The sequence below is a fragment of the Zingiber officinale genome, chromosome 5A (assembly GCF_018446385.1).
Source record: "Zingiber officinale cultivar Zhangliang chromosome 5A, Zo_v1.1, whole genome shotgun sequence".
Lineage (NCBI taxonomy): Eukaryota > Viridiplantae > Streptophyta > Magnoliopsida > Zingiberales > Zingiberaceae > Zingiber > Zingiber officinale.
This window is the reverse complement of record NC_055994.1, coordinates 26,460,198-26,477,669: the sequence shown is the minus strand read 5'-3', so window position 1 is coordinate 26,477,669 and position 17,472 is coordinate 26,460,198. Positions and strand designations below refer to the sequence as shown.

The 17,472-nt window shown below is 37.1% G+C and overlaps 2 protein-coding genes and 1 long non-coding RNA gene across 7 annotated transcripts; 2 read left to right on the top strand and 1 right to left on the bottom strand.

Annotated features, from left to right (window-relative positions):
• The first annotated feature begins 1,778 nt into the window (after window positions 1-1,778).
• LOC121979490 (probable myosin-binding protein 5) lies at window positions 1,779-5,105 on the top strand. The gene is made up of 2 exons (XM_042531478.1): window positions 1,779-2,317; window positions 4,664-5,105. The coding sequence occupies exons 1-2, from the start codon at window positions 1,779-1,781 to the stop codon at window positions 5,103-5,105; spliced, it is 981 nt and encodes a 326-aa protein (XP_042387412.1).
• A 1,167-nt stretch (window positions 5,106-6,272) lies between these two features.
• LOC121980339 (splicing factor ESS-2 homolog) lies at window positions 6,273-8,114 on the top strand. Its single transcript, XM_042532337.1, has one exon. The coding sequence runs from the start codon at window positions 6,387-6,389 to the stop codon at window positions 7,923-7,925; it is 1,539 nt and encodes a 512-aa protein (XP_042388271.1). The 5' UTR covers window positions 6,273-6,386; the 3' UTR covers window positions 7,926-8,114.
• Window positions 8,115-9,476: 1,362 nt separating this feature from the next.
• LOC121980338 lies at window positions 9,477-13,886 on the bottom strand. Of its 5 annotated transcripts, XR_006111503.1 has the most exons (4): window positions 13,585-13,886; window positions 11,392-11,652; window positions 10,836-11,025; window positions 9,477-10,153 (listed from the first exon to the last, which is right to left on the bottom strand). It is a non-coding gene; the product is annotated as an uncharacterized LOC121980338 (long non-coding RNA). The 5 variants fall into 5 exon arrangements; XR_006111501.1 differs by having other exon boundaries at window positions 11,392-13,886; XR_006111502.1 differs by having other exon boundaries at window positions 9,477-10,134; window positions 11,392-13,886.
• Window positions 13,887-17,472: the final 3,586 nt, after the last annotated feature.

The following is a 17,472-nucleotide window of genomic DNA, read 5'->3' as shown; positions in this document are numbered from 1 at the left end:
TAAGACCTTTGGAGGAACTCCTTCTTTTATCTTGGATTTGTTGCTTAACTTCCACCTTGATGTCCTGCAAGTAGGGTAATTGGCAAAATCTTCGTACTCCTTCCGATATAAGATACAATCATTAAGACAAGCATGAAGTTTCACGTAATCCATCCCTAGTGCATGTAAGCTTTTCTTTGCGTCATACAAAGATAAAGGTAATTCATTATCATCTGGAAGCATTTCTCCAAACAAAATAAGTAAATCGGTAAAACTTTTATCACTCCAACTATATTTTGCCTTCAAGTTAAATAATTTCACAACTGCAGATAACTTTGTGAATTTTGTGCATCCAGGATATAAACATTTCTCAGCATCTTCAAGTAGCTTATTGAACTGGCTTGGATTCTCAGCATAACTATCATATAAGCTTGCACCATATCTATAGGCTCCTCGGCAAAATATTTGTATTCATCTTGCCCCACTCGTCATTACTGTTCATTGAGTTTTCTGTCATAGTTCTTTCCCCATGCCATATCCATGTATGATATGTCAAATCTATAACATTACAATACAAATGTGTCCTTATAGTTTCAACATTTTTCTTCTTTATATTACCACATCTTGCGCATGGGCAAGGTATTGCATTAGGATCGTTAGCGTTTTCCAGTGCAAATTGCAAGAAAGACTCTACTCCAATATCATATTCACTAGATAGTCTATCCTTTGACATCCATTCTTTGTCCATTCTTGTTATAAGTACTAATCAACTAGAAATGAAATAACACCTACTTTCAAAACAATTGTACAGTATACAAAAAGATCTTAACACAACGAACAAGAAACATAAGATATTCTTAGCATACAATCTATACAATCAAGTAACTAAATTATTAAAATAAGTGACTCTGCTAAGAGAAAAACTATCCATGGATGTGAAGAAAGGGAAGGGTTTAGTGCAAAAACGTGAAGGGTTCAAAACCACCTTAGATGAAAAAACATTTGAAATAAACTATAACGTGAACTCTAGCTGAAAGATATGACTATTAATGAATACCAAAAGCAGATCAAAAATTTGTCAAGCAAGCAAGCATATTGAAAAACTTGAGGCAACTATTGTTTCATTGAAGAATAAAGAAACAGGAAGCTAGTCTGCAAGCAACTATGAGAAACTTGAGGCAACAATTTGTCAATTAACATTCAATATATGGTGAAATCCTCTAATATTCAGCATATTGAGAAACTACAAGAGGAAGCTATTCTACAAGCTAGGAGGTTGTCTAGTGCCACTGAAACTATTAAAGCATTAGAATAAGAAAAGACTAAAATTTGGCAAAGTTTTTGTCAAGTAGTAATTGAAGAATATATAAAACTGTATGTTACTCCAGCATGTTCTTGCTACATAATGTTAACCCTACAATCAAAGAAATCCTTTCCATGGATGAAAATGATAAAGCAGATGTATATATGGTGCTTCATAATCCGAAACAATTCTCAACAATCAAGACAATGTCATATTGCATATCTTAGAAAGTAAGTCAAATGGATAAAAACATATTACATAGATTGCTTGACACTTGTTATTTTCCAATATCATACTGATCTTATTTTGCATTCATAGATAACCAAAATCTTGTGCCTATCATGTTTGAACAACATCTAGTGGAGGTATATAAGAGCAAATCATTGACAAGAAAAACAAGCTCATGACACATCTTGAAATAAAAGAAGATAATGGAAATTCAGTGGAAACCCTAAAGGAAGCTAGGCAGGAACCATGCTCAAAGAAAGAGTCATCCATGTCTCAAAAATTTAAATTTGGACTGGTAGTTGATGAAGATACAGATGAAATTGGAGGGAACTCAATGAACCGAAAAGGAACTGGAGTTATGCCATATAAAGAACACAATAATGCAAAAGCAAGCAGTGCTTTCTCACAAGATTGCAATGAATTCAGGGCAAATCAACTACCAGGTGAAGACCAGAAGTATGATGAGATGCCACAGGCAGTTCATGATCCTTGTTTGCTGGAAAAATCTATGAAGCAAACAATGCTGCAAGGAGACAAGGAAGTTAGCAGAAATGAAAAGATTGAAAGGATCCTTGCAAACCCAGCAAACCCAGATGTTTCAGCTAGCAGTGACATTTTAAACATAGATTCAGATGCCAGGGGATGCCTTCTGTTCAAAGATTTGGATGCCCACCCAGAAAATGATGATGATTTAGAATTACAATTTGCTAAAGATGCTGCACACATTGAGAATGTTGGGCCCTTAAAGTTTACTTCAAACTTTAAGAAGACAGAAGATAATGAAAGTGGAAGAATGGAAAAAGATATGTAATACATGGCACGTAGGTTGTAGGAAAGATATGTGGTTCATGATGCTTTTGATGATGTGTTTTTTGGCAATGTAGAGCATGTTTCAGTGATCAGAATTGTATATGATTTCAAGGAAATCATATACAATTGACTAAAAGAGAACAAGACACTTGTATGCTTCCGAGCAACAATGGACTAAAAGAGAACAATCAGAAAAGCGATGATAGTTGGGAAATATAAAACCCAACGAAAAAAATTGCAAAGAAGAGAGAAAAGCATTCGGGAGCTATGATTCTTCACCAGATTAGAAGAAGAAAAACGCACCTCGGGACAAAGCCTAGTCTGGGCTGCTGGCAAGCCACGGGGATTGCGAACTTGTGACCGACGTGGACTGGAAGGAGAGAAGATGGCGGTCGCCGTTGGGTAGAAGATCGCGATTAGGGTTGGCGCGGGTTTTTGGTGGCGGTGTGATGTGGTAAAAAGAAAACGAAATTAAAGAAGAACAATTGTTGCAACATATAGTTTGTACAAATTTGCAAATTTATCCTTACTATTTGAATAAATCCATCCATCTTAAAATAGACCACAAATTTTATCTTAGAGATAAACATTAAGGGATATAAATTTCACTTCATCAATGAAAATAAGCACAAATTAGAAGATAATACTATCCATGAAAATAGGCAAATAACTATGTTTGACCATTTTTTTAAAAAAATAATTTTTAAAGACAACATAGTTTTAGACACCAAAATATGCACATTAACATGTAAGCAATGTTAATAGACAACGATTGATTAAAACTGTTGTCGTATGCCAAATAAAGATTTCTCATAGAAACAATTTTAAAAAATCGTTGTCTTATGCATGTCAACGACAACGTTTTTTTTTAAGTTGTTGTCTTTTTTTCAAAAAACACGACCAACAATAATAATTTTCAATAAAACTATTGTTAAATGAAAAAAGACAACAGTTTTTCAAAAAACTGTTATCTATTAGGTGTGGTTGAATCCTAATTTTCTTGTAGTGCGACCTGTACGCCCGGTCTACATACCGACCTGCTTCTGTCTTTTGTTATCCATGGCTTGTACGTTTCGACGTGTACGCCAGGTCTGTATTCCGACCTGCTTCTGTCTTCTGTTATCCATGGCTTATACGTTCCGACCTGTATGCCCGGTCTGTATTCCGACCTGCTTTTGTCTTCTGTTATCCATGGCTTATACGTTCCGACTTGTATGCCCGGTCTGTATTCCGACCTGCTTCTGTCTTCTGTTATCCATGGCTTATACGTTCCGACCTGTATACCCGGTCTATATTCCGACCTGCTTCTGTCTTCTGTTATCCATGGATTGTACATTCCGACCTGTACGCCAGGTCTGTTCAACTCCAGACCTTTCCTCCCGCGCTCTTACCTGGCCTTTGGGCCCGGTCTTTAACTATATCTGGCCTGTGGGTCCGGCCCTTACTTGCCAACGAGGCTGGCCCTTGTCCAACCTGTACTCTTGACCTTTGACTGCCCCGTCAACGGAAGCTTTGACCATTGCCACGTAAGCTTGACTTCTGACCAATACGTAAGCTTGACTTTTGACATCTTGTGGTTTTGACTCATGACCACCTCATCTCACCAACCCCCCGATCATGCACTGTATCAAATACCATCCACAAAAATGGATGAAGGTATTGAAGATCATGAATGTTCCGTGACTCAAGGCATGAGGATTGAAACAGATGATATACATCTCGAGAATTCTGTGGTTCCTCAATATTAAGAGCCCATTTTTGATCAACAAGTCATTACTCCTCGGGTTACAACAAGAAATACATCTCGTTTCTGGTCCGCGTGAGGAAGCGAAGCAGCGCTCCGCGTCGATACATCCGCGCGCGCTCCGCGTCGTATGAGGATGCGATACAACGCATCCGCGCGTGAGAAGAGGAAGTGCGTCCCTTCCTCTGCACTGTTTCGAAGTGTATAAATGAAGCAAAGCATTTCTTCTGCCTTCTGCTTCTTCTTCTCTCCCCTTGTTCCGAGTTCTGAGGCTTGGTTTGCGATTTGAGGTTGAGTCCGAGTGCGGTGCTCATTTTGGAGTGCACCTACGAACGATGCGAGCAGTTGTCGGATCTTGGGAGGATTTTGCCGGAGAGCCTTTGCACCGTGGACGGCAATCAATTCTCTAAAGACAGTCGGCACGTCCGACGCTTCGACCGGAGATACACAATTTCCTAACCCTTTACTGTTATTAAAGTTTATTGCATGCTCGTCGTTTATTAGTACAATTAAATATTACTATTTTAGCATAATTAGTTCTATTACAGTTTTTACAGATACAGCATTTGAGACACCAAATTATACTGATGGTATTCAAGGTATGAGACACCAAATTATACTGATGGTATTCAAGGTATGAGTAAGAAGTTCCTGATTGGCAGAATAGAATCCGTGACAGAGTCCCTTGATGGGAGTGTTGCCAATGAGTTTGAAGGCTGTGATACATTGAATATGGATGAGCTTAAAGCTGCTCTAAAAGCAAAACGAAAGGCCCTGAGTGCATTGTATGCTGAAGTTGATGAAGAGAGAAATGCCGCTGTCATTGCTGCTAACCAAACTAAGACTATGATGACCGGGTTTCAAGAAGAGAAAGCTGCTATGCAGATGGAAGCATTGCAATATCAGCGAATGATGGAGGAACAATCAGAATACGACCAGGAAGCTTTACAGCTTCTCAATGAGCTCATGATCTATCACTCTAGCTTCATTGTCAACTTATGTAATGTACATAAATCGAAGGTAATCTGTCCTCTCGGATAGATCTAGTGGCTAGCACATGAGGTGTTATCACAATGAGGTCTGGGGTTCGAATCTCGATAAAAGTTGAGGTAAATACTTCTCTTATGTGCTAGTCACTATTTCAAAGGCTAGTAGTCGCCCGTGATTTATCTCTTCCATGTTGGCCACGGATTCGTGGGAGCGCTGAGGGCGAGCATATTCGTCTTTTTGCCACAATAAATCAAAGGTAATGCCAAAGGCTAGTAGCCGTCCGTAATTTACCTCCTCCGTGTTGACCTTGGGATGGGTTGGCGGGATGCTGGGGACGAACATATTCACCTTTTGCCATAATAAATCGAAGGTAATGCCAATAATACTTAACCTTAGATTAAATTTTCAATAAACTTCAGTTTAATTAGGATAATCAAATAGAGTTTTTTTTAGTTTAACTAATTTATCCTATTAAAATATTAAAAATATAATTCTAAAAAAATCAAATAAGTTTTATATATTCATATAAATTTATTTCTTATGAATTATATTATTATTATTTAAATAAAATATTCAACTAGGTTATATATACTAAAATCTTTAAATAAATAAATTTTTATTACATTACGGGCCAAATAATATTAGATTATATTTTGTTTTTCATAATTTAGTTATGTGATTATCTAATAATCATATAACTATGATTATACATGATAATCTTAAATCAAATACATCTTAAAAGTAAATTTTAATTGGCTTAATCTCGAAATTAAAAAATAAATAAATAAATAAAATACTATCAAGTACTCTAAATATATACCTTGTGAGTATATAATTTTTTTAGTTTGAATACTATAATATAATTAAAATTTAATTAGTTTAATCCGGAGTTTCAAAAAATAGAAGAATTAAAAAAAATACAGAATTGGTGGATGCGTTTTTTTTTATTTTTTTTGTTTTAATTTTTTTTTTTCCCAAACAGATTTTATTTAAGGTTGGGTCATATTACTAAGTAAAAAAAAATTCAAACTCAAATGTTTGAGCTTTGCACGGTAAAAACCTTAAGTAACAAAACCTATATATATAGCGTCACAAATTAAAGGAAGGAAAGTAAATCAGACGATTATGGCTAACCGCCTCAAACACGGCGATTGCGCTAGACGTTATCATATGCAGTTTGTTCCTAATTTGTTTCTCGAGCCTTTCCTAATATATTATTTTACTATCGACCCGTGCTTTTTTATTCCTTTCCCTCCACGAGCGCAGGCGCATCGCCCCAATCCATCGACAACATATCCCCTTTCTCTTTGAAACCCTAATCGCAGAGCAGCCATGCTTCTCTCCCCTGGTCATTCCCCTCGCCAGATCTCGACTCCCCCCTCCGCCTCCACCCTACCCATCGACGGAGCTACGCCCTCCTCCACCTCCACCGCTGTCAACCATCGGAAGCGTGGCGCTGCCGTCCTCGACGAGGAATCTTACGTCTCTGTCATAGAGCGCATCATCGAGCGCGACTTCTTCCCCGACATCCCCAAGCTCCGCGACCGCCTCGACTGGCTCGAGGCTGTCCGATCTGGCGACCCCGTCCTCATCCGCGACGCCCAGCTCAAGATCCTCGATCGCCGCGCTGCCGCTGCTGGGGGATCAGGCGCTGCCACCGCCTCCGCTCGTCGTTCCAGAACCCGCACCCCTGGGTCATCATTATTTCCCTCCTTCTCCGCCACCCCCTTCGGTTCGACGCCTTCGGCCCTTCATGCCTCCAGCGACCCTGCCGCCCAGATCGCGCCCGATGATCCCTTGTCTGACATCGACACATCTCTCTCACTGGATGACTTCCTCCGCCGGTACACCAGCGAGGACAACGAGAGCTTTTCTAAGATCTTGGAGAAAGTCAATCGAAAGAGGAGGGAGAAATACGCCCACCTGCTGGAAGGCGAGAAGGAGCCAGGTTTACGAACCCTAGAAGAGGAGAAGAGAGACCGGATAACCGATGGGTACGGCACCTCTGGGCAACCTGTGAGCACGTTGGAGGATTGGAAATACACGGCTAAGAATCTCCTCATGTATAATCCTGAAGAAAAGGGGGAGGCGCCACTGACGGAGGAGGAGCGGGCCGAGCGCTTGAAGGGCCTCACCAAGCAGATCGAGCGTTCCAACACCCGATTTCATGGGAAATCAGCACCCGAAGCTCAGCCGACAAAGGACGAGGAAGCGGCTGCCATCCTTTATGCCCCTGTCGCTGGCACCACTCCTGCTGGTGCTGCGTGGCCGTTTGCTAATCGAGAGGCTGAGAAATCAAAAAGCTATGACTTGGAAGATTTGAGGAAGACACCGAACCCCATGTATGTGGATTCCTCCAAGAAAGCTGAGAATGGATACAGCTTCGTTAGGACGCCTTCCCCTGCCCCAGGTGTTGATGAATCCCCCTTCATGACGTGGGGAGAGATAGACGGAACCCCTCTGAGATTGGACCTTGAGGAGTCACCTGTTGATATAGGAGGAAGTAGTGACGGGCCTCATTTTCGAATCCCACTGCCTTCATCTCGTGATGTGAAAGCTCATTCCTTGGCGAGGGAAGCTGCACGAAAGGTGAGGGAAAGGTCCAAGATGTTTAAGAAGCCGCCACTGCCATCGCCTGCCAGAGGAGGTAGTGCCAGCCCAAATGTGCGAACTCTTTCTCCAGCTGCTCAGAAGTTTGTGAGAAGAGCCATTGCCAAATCTTCAAGCTCCGTGGATGAGACTCTTCGAGCAAGCTATCGTGGGTCTAGCCCATTTTCTGGCACTCCTAAAGAGAAGTCGAGGTTTTCTAGAGATGGAAGCTTAGCATCAAGTTCCCCTCCATCAAGGCCAGGGTATGCTTCACCTTGGTGATGTAGACTTCCTTCCGCCCTAGGTCTACATAACAAATGCTTGTTTTTCTTTTCTTTTATGCCTACTGATGCATGATAGGCACATGACAAGAGTTTTCGCCTGTTCTATCACCATAGCAAGACTGCACTGATAGTGTCACTTGTAAATTGTGATTACTGAATTTTGTATATGAAGTTCGTATGCTGTGTACTTGCAAAAAAACAAAGAAAAAAAAACTTTTAAAATTAAACCATTTACTAATGCAATTACCTATTTGTATGCTTGTTGTTTTCAATTAACTTTTTGTCATCTTAAATTCTCTTGATTCTGAAGATTATCGAAAATATTTTGGCAAACATATTTCTATCTGTTCTGTAATCTTTTCTGGGCACGTTTTTTTTTTTTTTTTTGAAAATTTTGTTGATTTTAGAATGTTCTCGTGTGAGCTATCATCAAGCCTCTTTTTACGTTTTTCTTCTGTTCATGACATGTAAATCAATCCGTAGATGGCTAGCTGAAGTTAAAGAGTTTAAACTTGTGATTCTCATAGTTAATTGAAAACCCAGAAGCATAACTAGTTCACTGTGGCACACTACTAGCTTAATAATTACATTGAATAAGTGGCTTCCCTCTTTGACAGTCATGGAGAACAAGCTATTCAGCCTTTAGATTAATATTTTTACATCATTCATGTGCTTTGACTGTTTAGTTGTAGTTGTCCACTCTATGGAGGATTGAATTGGAGCATTCCTCTACACAAATTGTAGGAGCTTCATAATATCCCTAGCATGAACTGGTTGTAAAGAATAGTATTGATTGTCTAGATATTATAAGTCATGCATGGATTTGGAATCCTATGTTCTTATCGTAGGTATGAAACTTACTGGTGATTACATCCAACAATTTTTGGCCAATTAGAGCATAAAAGATATATCGGCAAATCATTAAAGTGTTGATGTTCTCTCGATTAAATATCTTCTATTTTGAGAGTTGAACTGAATTTATTCTAAATTCTACCAAAAAAAAAAAAAAAAAACTCTGTGATCATGTTTTCTCGACCACTCCAATTCATGAGTGATTCGACTTGGAAAACTCATCCGTCCATTTACCATCACACTACCTTATTATTACTGGGTGTTAATTGTCTTATTATAATCAGTAAAATTATTTATTATACAAGAGAAGCACTCAAAACTTTATGCACATTTGGTGTTGGAGTATCTTAACATTTTTAAAGGAAGAAAAACTCAAAGTCCAATGATAAAAGCAATTAGAGGAATAATTTAAAAAAAATAGAATTTAAATCCCAATAAAAACAAAATATTATGAAAGTTAACTTTTAAATATGTATAAATTGTACTTGTAGCTAGACTAATTAGGGAGAAAGCCATCTAACTATTATCAAATAATAATAATAATAATAATAATAATTTATATGAGTTTAGTGGGTACATTTTGGAGATTACATGTTGGACTGTCTTTTTTTCCCCAACCGTACATTTGTTCTCTGATCTGCTACCATTTCATAGTCAGCAATTTGCACCAATATTTCTCAGGCAATGCATCAGTAAATCATACTTGAGTAATTTCAACTGGATAACAAATGAACTAAATTTCTACAAGACAATGAATCCATAGACATAAAGTAAAGAAGCATGTCTGCCAAAAAGGTGCATCAATTCAATCACGAGAATCTATCTGGAAGAAATAGATCCAGTCATTAACATGGAAATGAGTCAATATAGGGACCTGTGGCAAACCGTGGGACTCCATCAGTTAGCTCACAAGATGATGAGTTAAGGAGCACCCTGCTACCTCCAGGGTTTCAAAGACCTTCAATGAAGGTGAGAACTGGAACAAATCACTTAGCCTTCTTGGCAAGAGTTGATGTCCTGAACTTAGCATCATTCTTGACAAAGCTCCACCAAAGATGTGAAAGGAATAGTGGAGGCATGCCACAAAGCATGGGCATCAACATATCCATGAAACGGAGGGCTCCAGAAGCACTGTGAGAGCACATCCGAATACAGCCACCCACAGCCTGAATCATGAGGGGTGACGAGTTATACCACCCCTGACTGCCCATATCAGAAGCTGAGAAATGCCCACCACCACAAGGCACACTTTCATGTTCCACCATGATGAAATAGAAAGAGATCAGACACTGGGGAGAAAGATATGTCTATGCTCTGCATGCATTTGCGCCTGGACTGTGCATGAATGCGCAAGACTGTTGAATTTGGAGTACACTAAACAATTGGTGGATATGGCACATTTTATGTTTCATGTTTAATATACAAGATATGGACTAATATTCTCAAGGGCAATAGTACTTTGAATAACCAGAAATTTAGAAAAAAAAAAAACATACAGACAAAACTACTTTGGATGAACCTGAATTTAGAAAGAATAGTCACGTTTTTTTCTAAATATTTGGAGATGATTAGTGTAAAAGAAACTTTAATATTACATGAAGCAATTAAACCAAAGAAAATATATTCGATGAAGTACAACACTCATTTTGTTGGTGTTTGCTACCTTACGGCCAAACTTGAACATTTAGTAGGTAATGAGTTTAATGACATGAAGTAAACTAATCTCAAATTGGATCCAAGATTCTTTAGAGGGGTAAAACTAAAGAACTGAATGTTTACTGAAAGAATATTCAGAAACAGAGCTGTCACTATTTGAATATTGGCTAGAGATTATGCATTTTACTAGGTAGAAAAAACTATTATAATATCTTCTGTGAAGCTAGGAGGATACATGTCCTAATTTTACTTTTATTTTTAATTTGAAAGGAGTGCATCTCAGTAAAAAGGTTAACAAGCGATTAGATTCGCATAAAGAAAATGAAAATGCGAAAGGTTAAGAATTTGCTATTAAAATGAAAGAAGCATGGAAGCTAAATTTAAACAATAGATGTCTCACCATAATCCATTTCATAGAAGTTGAGGTACAAAATATAAGTTATCACAAAAGGCTAAAATTGGGGCAGCAAACATGACTCTTGAAGCCTCATCCTTCACATTGAACACCCTCGGCAAACACAAAATAAGTGAATATCCGAGTACTGTGACTGCAGATGAATAATCCAACTTTTCTGTCTGGTCAAATATCTCTGCAATCATTGCCAACATCATCAGGTAAGTATTCATCAAGAGAGTAATGAACCGCTGTAAATTATGTGAGAATAGATCATATAGCGGGAATGAAATATTGCACTCCAGAACCAAGCATTCATGGATAAGAAGCCATATATATGCCATAAACCAGTGTATTCTTAGTTGGTCCCTATGAGGCCTCAGAGGTAATTTGTAATTTACAAGTATGAAAAATGTCAGCCAACCAATGAAATGCATCAATAAGTTGACTGCTGAAAAGATAGCAGAAATGGGCTCCTGCATACCAGAGGAAGTTGCTAATAAAGCATCTACTGAGTTCAACATTATGAATTTAATCTCTAAAACACCATGAATTAGCAAACCTGGAAAACAGATACATGTTTGAAAGGTCATTTTCCATGGTACTTGTGAGGACTTAAGCCAAGTTCTTCTCGTTCGTTTTCTCTCTGCACCATACAGTAAACCGACAGTCACTCCTGCAGTTCAGCTGCTTCCACTGCAAATAAAGTGGCTCTTGTATATACCATGAACTATTGAGGGATATATCATTGCTGGAATATAGGCATTGTTCAATTGTATGGTCACCAATTATGCCAGTTCTCTCACATTGCTCCTTGCAATTTCTGATGTGCAGGGATGACAAGAAACACAAAACATAACCTCATGTGTAAAGCATCTACTTCCAAGTAATTTAAGTCCAACCGTGGAATGTTAATTTAAAGTCAGACACACAAAAAAATTAAAAAATAATGAAAGAATTTAAAACAAATGATTAAGTCTCAACAATCAATAGTTAAGAATTGCAAGACTTCGAGCCATATTTGTTAAACAAAGTTGTATAACTCAATGCAGAAATAGAACATACCTTTCTGTTCAATATCTAAACCTTGTGAACCCATAGATTGTGAGAAATCAACATAGTGGTACTAAATAGATGAATGCTATGGTATCAAAATTGGATAGCTGTTATTTTTTGTATTATGCTAGTATGAAGTTCCCAAAAGATGTGCATGCACTAATGATAAATCAAAAGGATAAAATGAATGTTCATCTCTATTTCCAGACCCTGTGACTAACAAGATGAAACAAGAAGAAAGAGTTGAAATTCTGGAGTACATTAAACAGAAGCATCAACAGAATACAATGATGGAACAAGTTAATTGCATGCTATTTTAAACCTTTAATTATTACTATTATCGATAGACCATTCCACAAAGTATCTATTTTGGTTCCAACTTCACAGATGCATATCTTGTTACCTGGTCTGTAACATCTTCAAGGACATTCCATGCAATTGCCTAGGGTAATGTAAAACTAAGTTGCTAAAATTGATATCAAGACTTTTAGTTTCCTTGGCAGAATATTATGTTTTATGTTTATTGAAAGCACAACTATGATAACTCAATCAAGCCAAACCCAAGTGCAAGTTTCTTTTCTAGATCTTCAGGTGGTGAACTTGTCAAGTACTGATACGTTCATCTATGAAGTGGTGCAAATAAGGAAACCTTTAAATCAAGGTCCAAAATAAGCATTCTAAAGGGATGAAATTTTTTTCTTAAAAAGTACAAATGATTGATATGAGAATACACCAGCTGTGAAGTTCAAAACAAGAGAAATATCTTACTGTTTTGTTGCATAGAATAAAAGCAAAGCGGATTCAAAAGGTAGATCCTAATCATGGATAAAGAAAGTGGGAACCTTTTGTTCTCAACTACAGGAAACTCTTAAAAGTGCATAAATTTCTAAACCAATCGACCAAACTATGAATGACTTTTGCTCCTAAATGATGAAAAGACCAGAGTTAAAAAAAAAAAAACCTTAATCTCTAAATACTGTAAAAAAAATGATTCTTTTATATTCATATTAATGATGCCTTGTTCTCAATCTATTTCTTTTAACCTATGTTTATCTTGTTTGCTCATTTATTTCTCAATTTGAATTTGATGCAGATTGCATCAAGAATGTGCGAAGGAAGACCAGTGGTTCAGATTGTTACATAATTCTGTTAAACTGTTTGCCTTTTTTTCTTTAGTCAACATGGCGGATTTGATCCTCTGACATGGAAAATTTCATCCAGGCGTTAGACTTTGTAGATAGTGAACTAATTTCACAAGTAATTTGTTATAAGTCCTAATGAGAAATTAATTAATGACGCACTATATTCTTGGTTATACAAAATACCATACAGCTGAATATGAGCAGTGTTAGAATCATAGGTCGCCATTAAACTGGTTAGTTCTTGGAGACTTTGATAATCTGTGCGTATAATCGTGCCATTAAACAAAGAAACATTTCAAAGGCTGTATGTGCTCAGGAAGTTCTCGTTACTGGGTAATGAAACCCTAATCAAATAAGGCCAAGATCTGTTTTTGTTCACTCCTCCACTAATTTACTGCGTCGCAATTTAAAAAAAAAAAAAGACTTAGAAAACCCAGGTCCAGATTAATATTGGTATATCTCATGCAAAATATCGCATATATGTGCAAACTCACGGAAGAATAACCGCATCATCCAATGAATCACATCCTCGAGACAAATCTAAGAGCGTCGCATACCTATAGACCGGATCTGCGTCGCCGGCGCTGGCATCTAGTTGGTTGAATAAGAATCCAAATTCCGAACGCAACAAGAGAAAAAAAAAAACTAAGGAAATGCACCCATGTCGCTAGAGAAGGGATGGGCAACGGCTCGCCTCGCGTGCTAAACCAACGGAACTGGAGACAAGAAAGACGTCGAAAGACAGGCGACGAGAGAAATGGATGACGAAAGTTCAGTCCGTCGCAAGCTCGCCGCGGCTGCTCACTCCCCCTCTCTTGCTCACGGACCAACGAGTTCGATTTTGGCAAATATTCACTCACGCTTTCCCAATGTTTATTTTATAAAAAATAAGCCCTTTGGATTATGTTGTATCAGTCGGATATTCAGGTTGTCATCCAAAGAATGTTGAAAGAATGTTGAGTTTCTGGATTATTCATTCGAGCGCTTCCTAATTTATTCTAGTGACCGATAAAAAATTTACATAGAATCAAATTCATCATACAATATTATCTAATCTGATTAATCAACTATATAACAAATAAACGATAAAGGTTAGAAGAGTGTTATTTTTCAATATTTTTTAAAACAATTATTTTTTTAAATCCGCTGCTGTCATTTTATCGCCCACCTAAACAAATAAAATCGGGCAGCCGAAGTCATTTAACTCTAACTAAATTTATAAGGTAATTTGGATCTTAGTTGGTAGGATCCGATCCTACGCTCGATTTGGAATGGGATCGGGGGATTGGATCGTAAAATTATGGTACTTTATTAATAATCTAAAAAATTATTTAAAAAGATTATTTATCTATAAATAAATTAATAATTTTATATATACATATAACAGTCGAGATAGATATTATTATTATCTGACGTTAGATACATCAGTGATGATTTTATAGCCTAGTTTAAAATTAAAAAAAAAACATCGAACATAGATAATTATTCTTTTCTTTTAACTGACAAATAAAAATAATATTCTAATAATAATTAACTAATTATTTAAATAGTCTCAAAACACTCTTAAATCATAAGACTCCTAAATCATAACTATGCGAAAAATAAAAATAACCTTAATAAAAGAACTAAAATTTTTTTGAAGTTAAATGATATTTTTTGGGTTTAAATTTGAATCGTTACACCCTGTAATAGATATAAATATTTAAATAAGTTTTAATTTAATATTTTAAAGATTTGTCAAAAGTTACAATCTTTTAAAATTTAATTAATCAGGCTTTGATTCTATCGATTATACTCCGATTCTATTAATTCTATTGATCTTGGTCCAATCACACTAAGAAAAATAATCCCAAACACTCTTAGTTCCTCTTGTAATGCTTCAATATAGTCATCAAGATTGTCTTCAAAACTTGTGGTGACAATATTGGAAAGAGTTTGTAGTTCTTCTTTTAATTTTTGTATATGCTTGCGTGTATACTCCTGGATATGTATAGTATCCTGAAAGGTTTCAGCAAAATTATAATATTCTGGCTCATCTAATGCTTCCTGAATAAGCACTGCTTCTTGTGCCTTGTATCTACCGCTTTCATCAGGATGATATGTATCTGCACAAATTGTACAATCACAACAATTCTGAGCAAAGGTTGTTAGTCATTGTTGGTGTACATATATTTTTTCTAGTAGAGCCAAAACCTTGTATTCCTCGTTGAGTGGTTGTCTCAAATTCTTGCACCAGCAAAATTTCAGGTGTGATGATTAATTCAATTATTAATTGTGCCACTTTTTCATTTTCTGCAAGGTGAATATTGATATTACTAAGATTAAAGGCAATAATTTTTCCTTCACCTTTATAATCAAAGTCTACGACTCCTCCTCCAATAAGGATTCCTCGAAGTGACCGTGGTGCAATTCGTCCATATATAATGTACCTTGTGGTAACTGTAAGCATACCCAGTGTAAAGAATAGTCATTCCTTTAGCAGGGATCATTTGTTGTTTGTACACTGCTAAGTTATATCCAGCAACTCCTGAAGTTTTTCTTTCTGGAAGTAGCACATCTGGATAAACTTTCTTGACAAGAAGAGGTGCTTCTTTTATAAGGACAGCTACAACATGAGTTCTCAATTCGTCTTCATCACTTTTTACTTCTTTATCTCTACTGTTGTACCTTGGCGGAGTACTTGCAGAAGCAGCTTAATAACTTCCAAAGTGTAAAGAAACACTTCCATCTAGTAAGTTTCTTGTATTTACCTCAGTAGGCTGCATAGAAATGTTGATTACAGATTGTCGTATAATCCAGTTTTGTCCTAAGACATCCCTGGTGTTGTATCTTCGTCCTGGAAGAGCTCGAACTCCGTGACTAGCGAGATAGTCAACTATATTTTCCACTCATAGGAAAATCCAACATTGGGTGTGTTGGATAATCTGCCCACTAATCCTCTTGTAATTAGAAGATTAGCTTCACCATGCTGCCAATTTTCATAGCCGCGAGCCAAGATAGAGAGCTGCACATTTCTATAAAAATTAGAAATTGTTAACATTGTGTCAGGAATAACATATACCAGTTGACTCCTGTGAGAAAGGTCTATTTCCATAGTGGAAAAAATTGTCTGGTCACCTTGCCATATTATCTCGGAATACTACTAGAGCTATCGTTCCTTCTTCTTGTCGGTGAAAGATTTGGATGCAAACCTGAATTACTCCTATATGAATAAATCGCATACCACTTCTTAGTAATTGATTAAAACTTTCTGGTTGGATGAATGTGCGATCCACTTGATTTGTAGTAACCAGGATTGCCTCTTCAGAGCAGTGCATATAAACATGATGATTGACATCATCATTCTGTGAGTGGTATAATACTTCAGCAGGAATTATGGATGCCCGTTCTTAAATAGAAAATCTTAACTGTACTTGAGGGTCCATCTGTTGTTCTAGTGCTTGATTGCGTGGACTTCTTCTGGTAATTTGTCGAGCTACTCTTTGTAGGGTACATTGAGCATTATATCTTCTTCGTTGTCCTTGACAATAGCTTCAAATTTGATCCACAAATAAAGGGGTTGCTTCAGTTGCTGTCCTTCTTGTGATTGTAGTAACAGGAGGATCTGAAGTTGAATGTCTAGCAGCCATAATCTCTTTCTAGCCTTTTCTTCTTCAAAGGTTTTGAAGGGATCTTTAAAAACTAATAATTTCCCTGATTTTTCCGTAGGCTTTTCAGAAATATTTAAAGTCTTGATTCTTTCGTTTAAGTTGTTGATTACTTCGTCAGGGATTGTAGTAGTGGTTGGTATTCTAGCCTCTATTCTTTTGATTCGATCTTCAAGAGACTCAAGCTTCTCTAAGATTGTTACAAGTAACTGTATTTGGGTGTTTGCTTGCTTAATTACAACAATTAAACTGGTTAAAGGACCTTTGTGTTCTGTAGGCTTGCAGAAATCAAGAGCTGGTGTTTCAATGTTTTCAGTGGCTGCTAAGGCTTCTTTGTAACTATTTGTTGCTTGAGTGTTTATATAACTCATGTAAAGGTCCAAGCCTCTAATTTTTGTAACAAGTTATCGATCTTAGTAAGTTTTCCTTTTAGATTTGTAAACACTCTCCCATCCTGCCTATTTTCTGCTATCAATATTTTAACGGCTTCTTCTAACTTCTGGTTTTGTAATTTGACAGCCTCTAATTCTTCTAACAAAGTTTTGAAATGCTTGATGTGAACTCGGCTAGATAAGCAAACTTTGTCATAAATGACTGAAAGGTTATGAGCTAGTTCTTTTGTTGTTGGCTTTGTTTCTGTAAGATCAAGGTACTCTAGGTTTGAAGTATGTGATTTAGTATACCATTCCTGAATAGCTTCTTCCCATTGTTTAGACATATAATCAACTTTCTAACAGACGAGCTTCTGGCTATCCACCCTTCTACCATGTTAAGGCTTATGGCTATCCACCTTAACGG

Excerpts from the sequence above, each read along its gene's own strand:
- LOC121979490 (XM_042531478.1), top strand. The coding sequence starts at position 1,779 with ATGTCTCAAAAATTTAAATTTGGACTGGTAGTTGATGAAGATACAGAT. Across the intron at positions 2,318-4,663 it reads GGAAGAATGGAAAAAGATAT|GTATGAGACACCAAATTATA; the intron begins GTAATACATGGC and ends ATGGTATTCAAG.
- LOC121980339 (XM_042532337.1), top strand. The coding sequence starts at position 6,387 with ATGCTTCTCTCCCCTGGTCATTCCCCTCGCCAGATCTCGACTCCCCCC.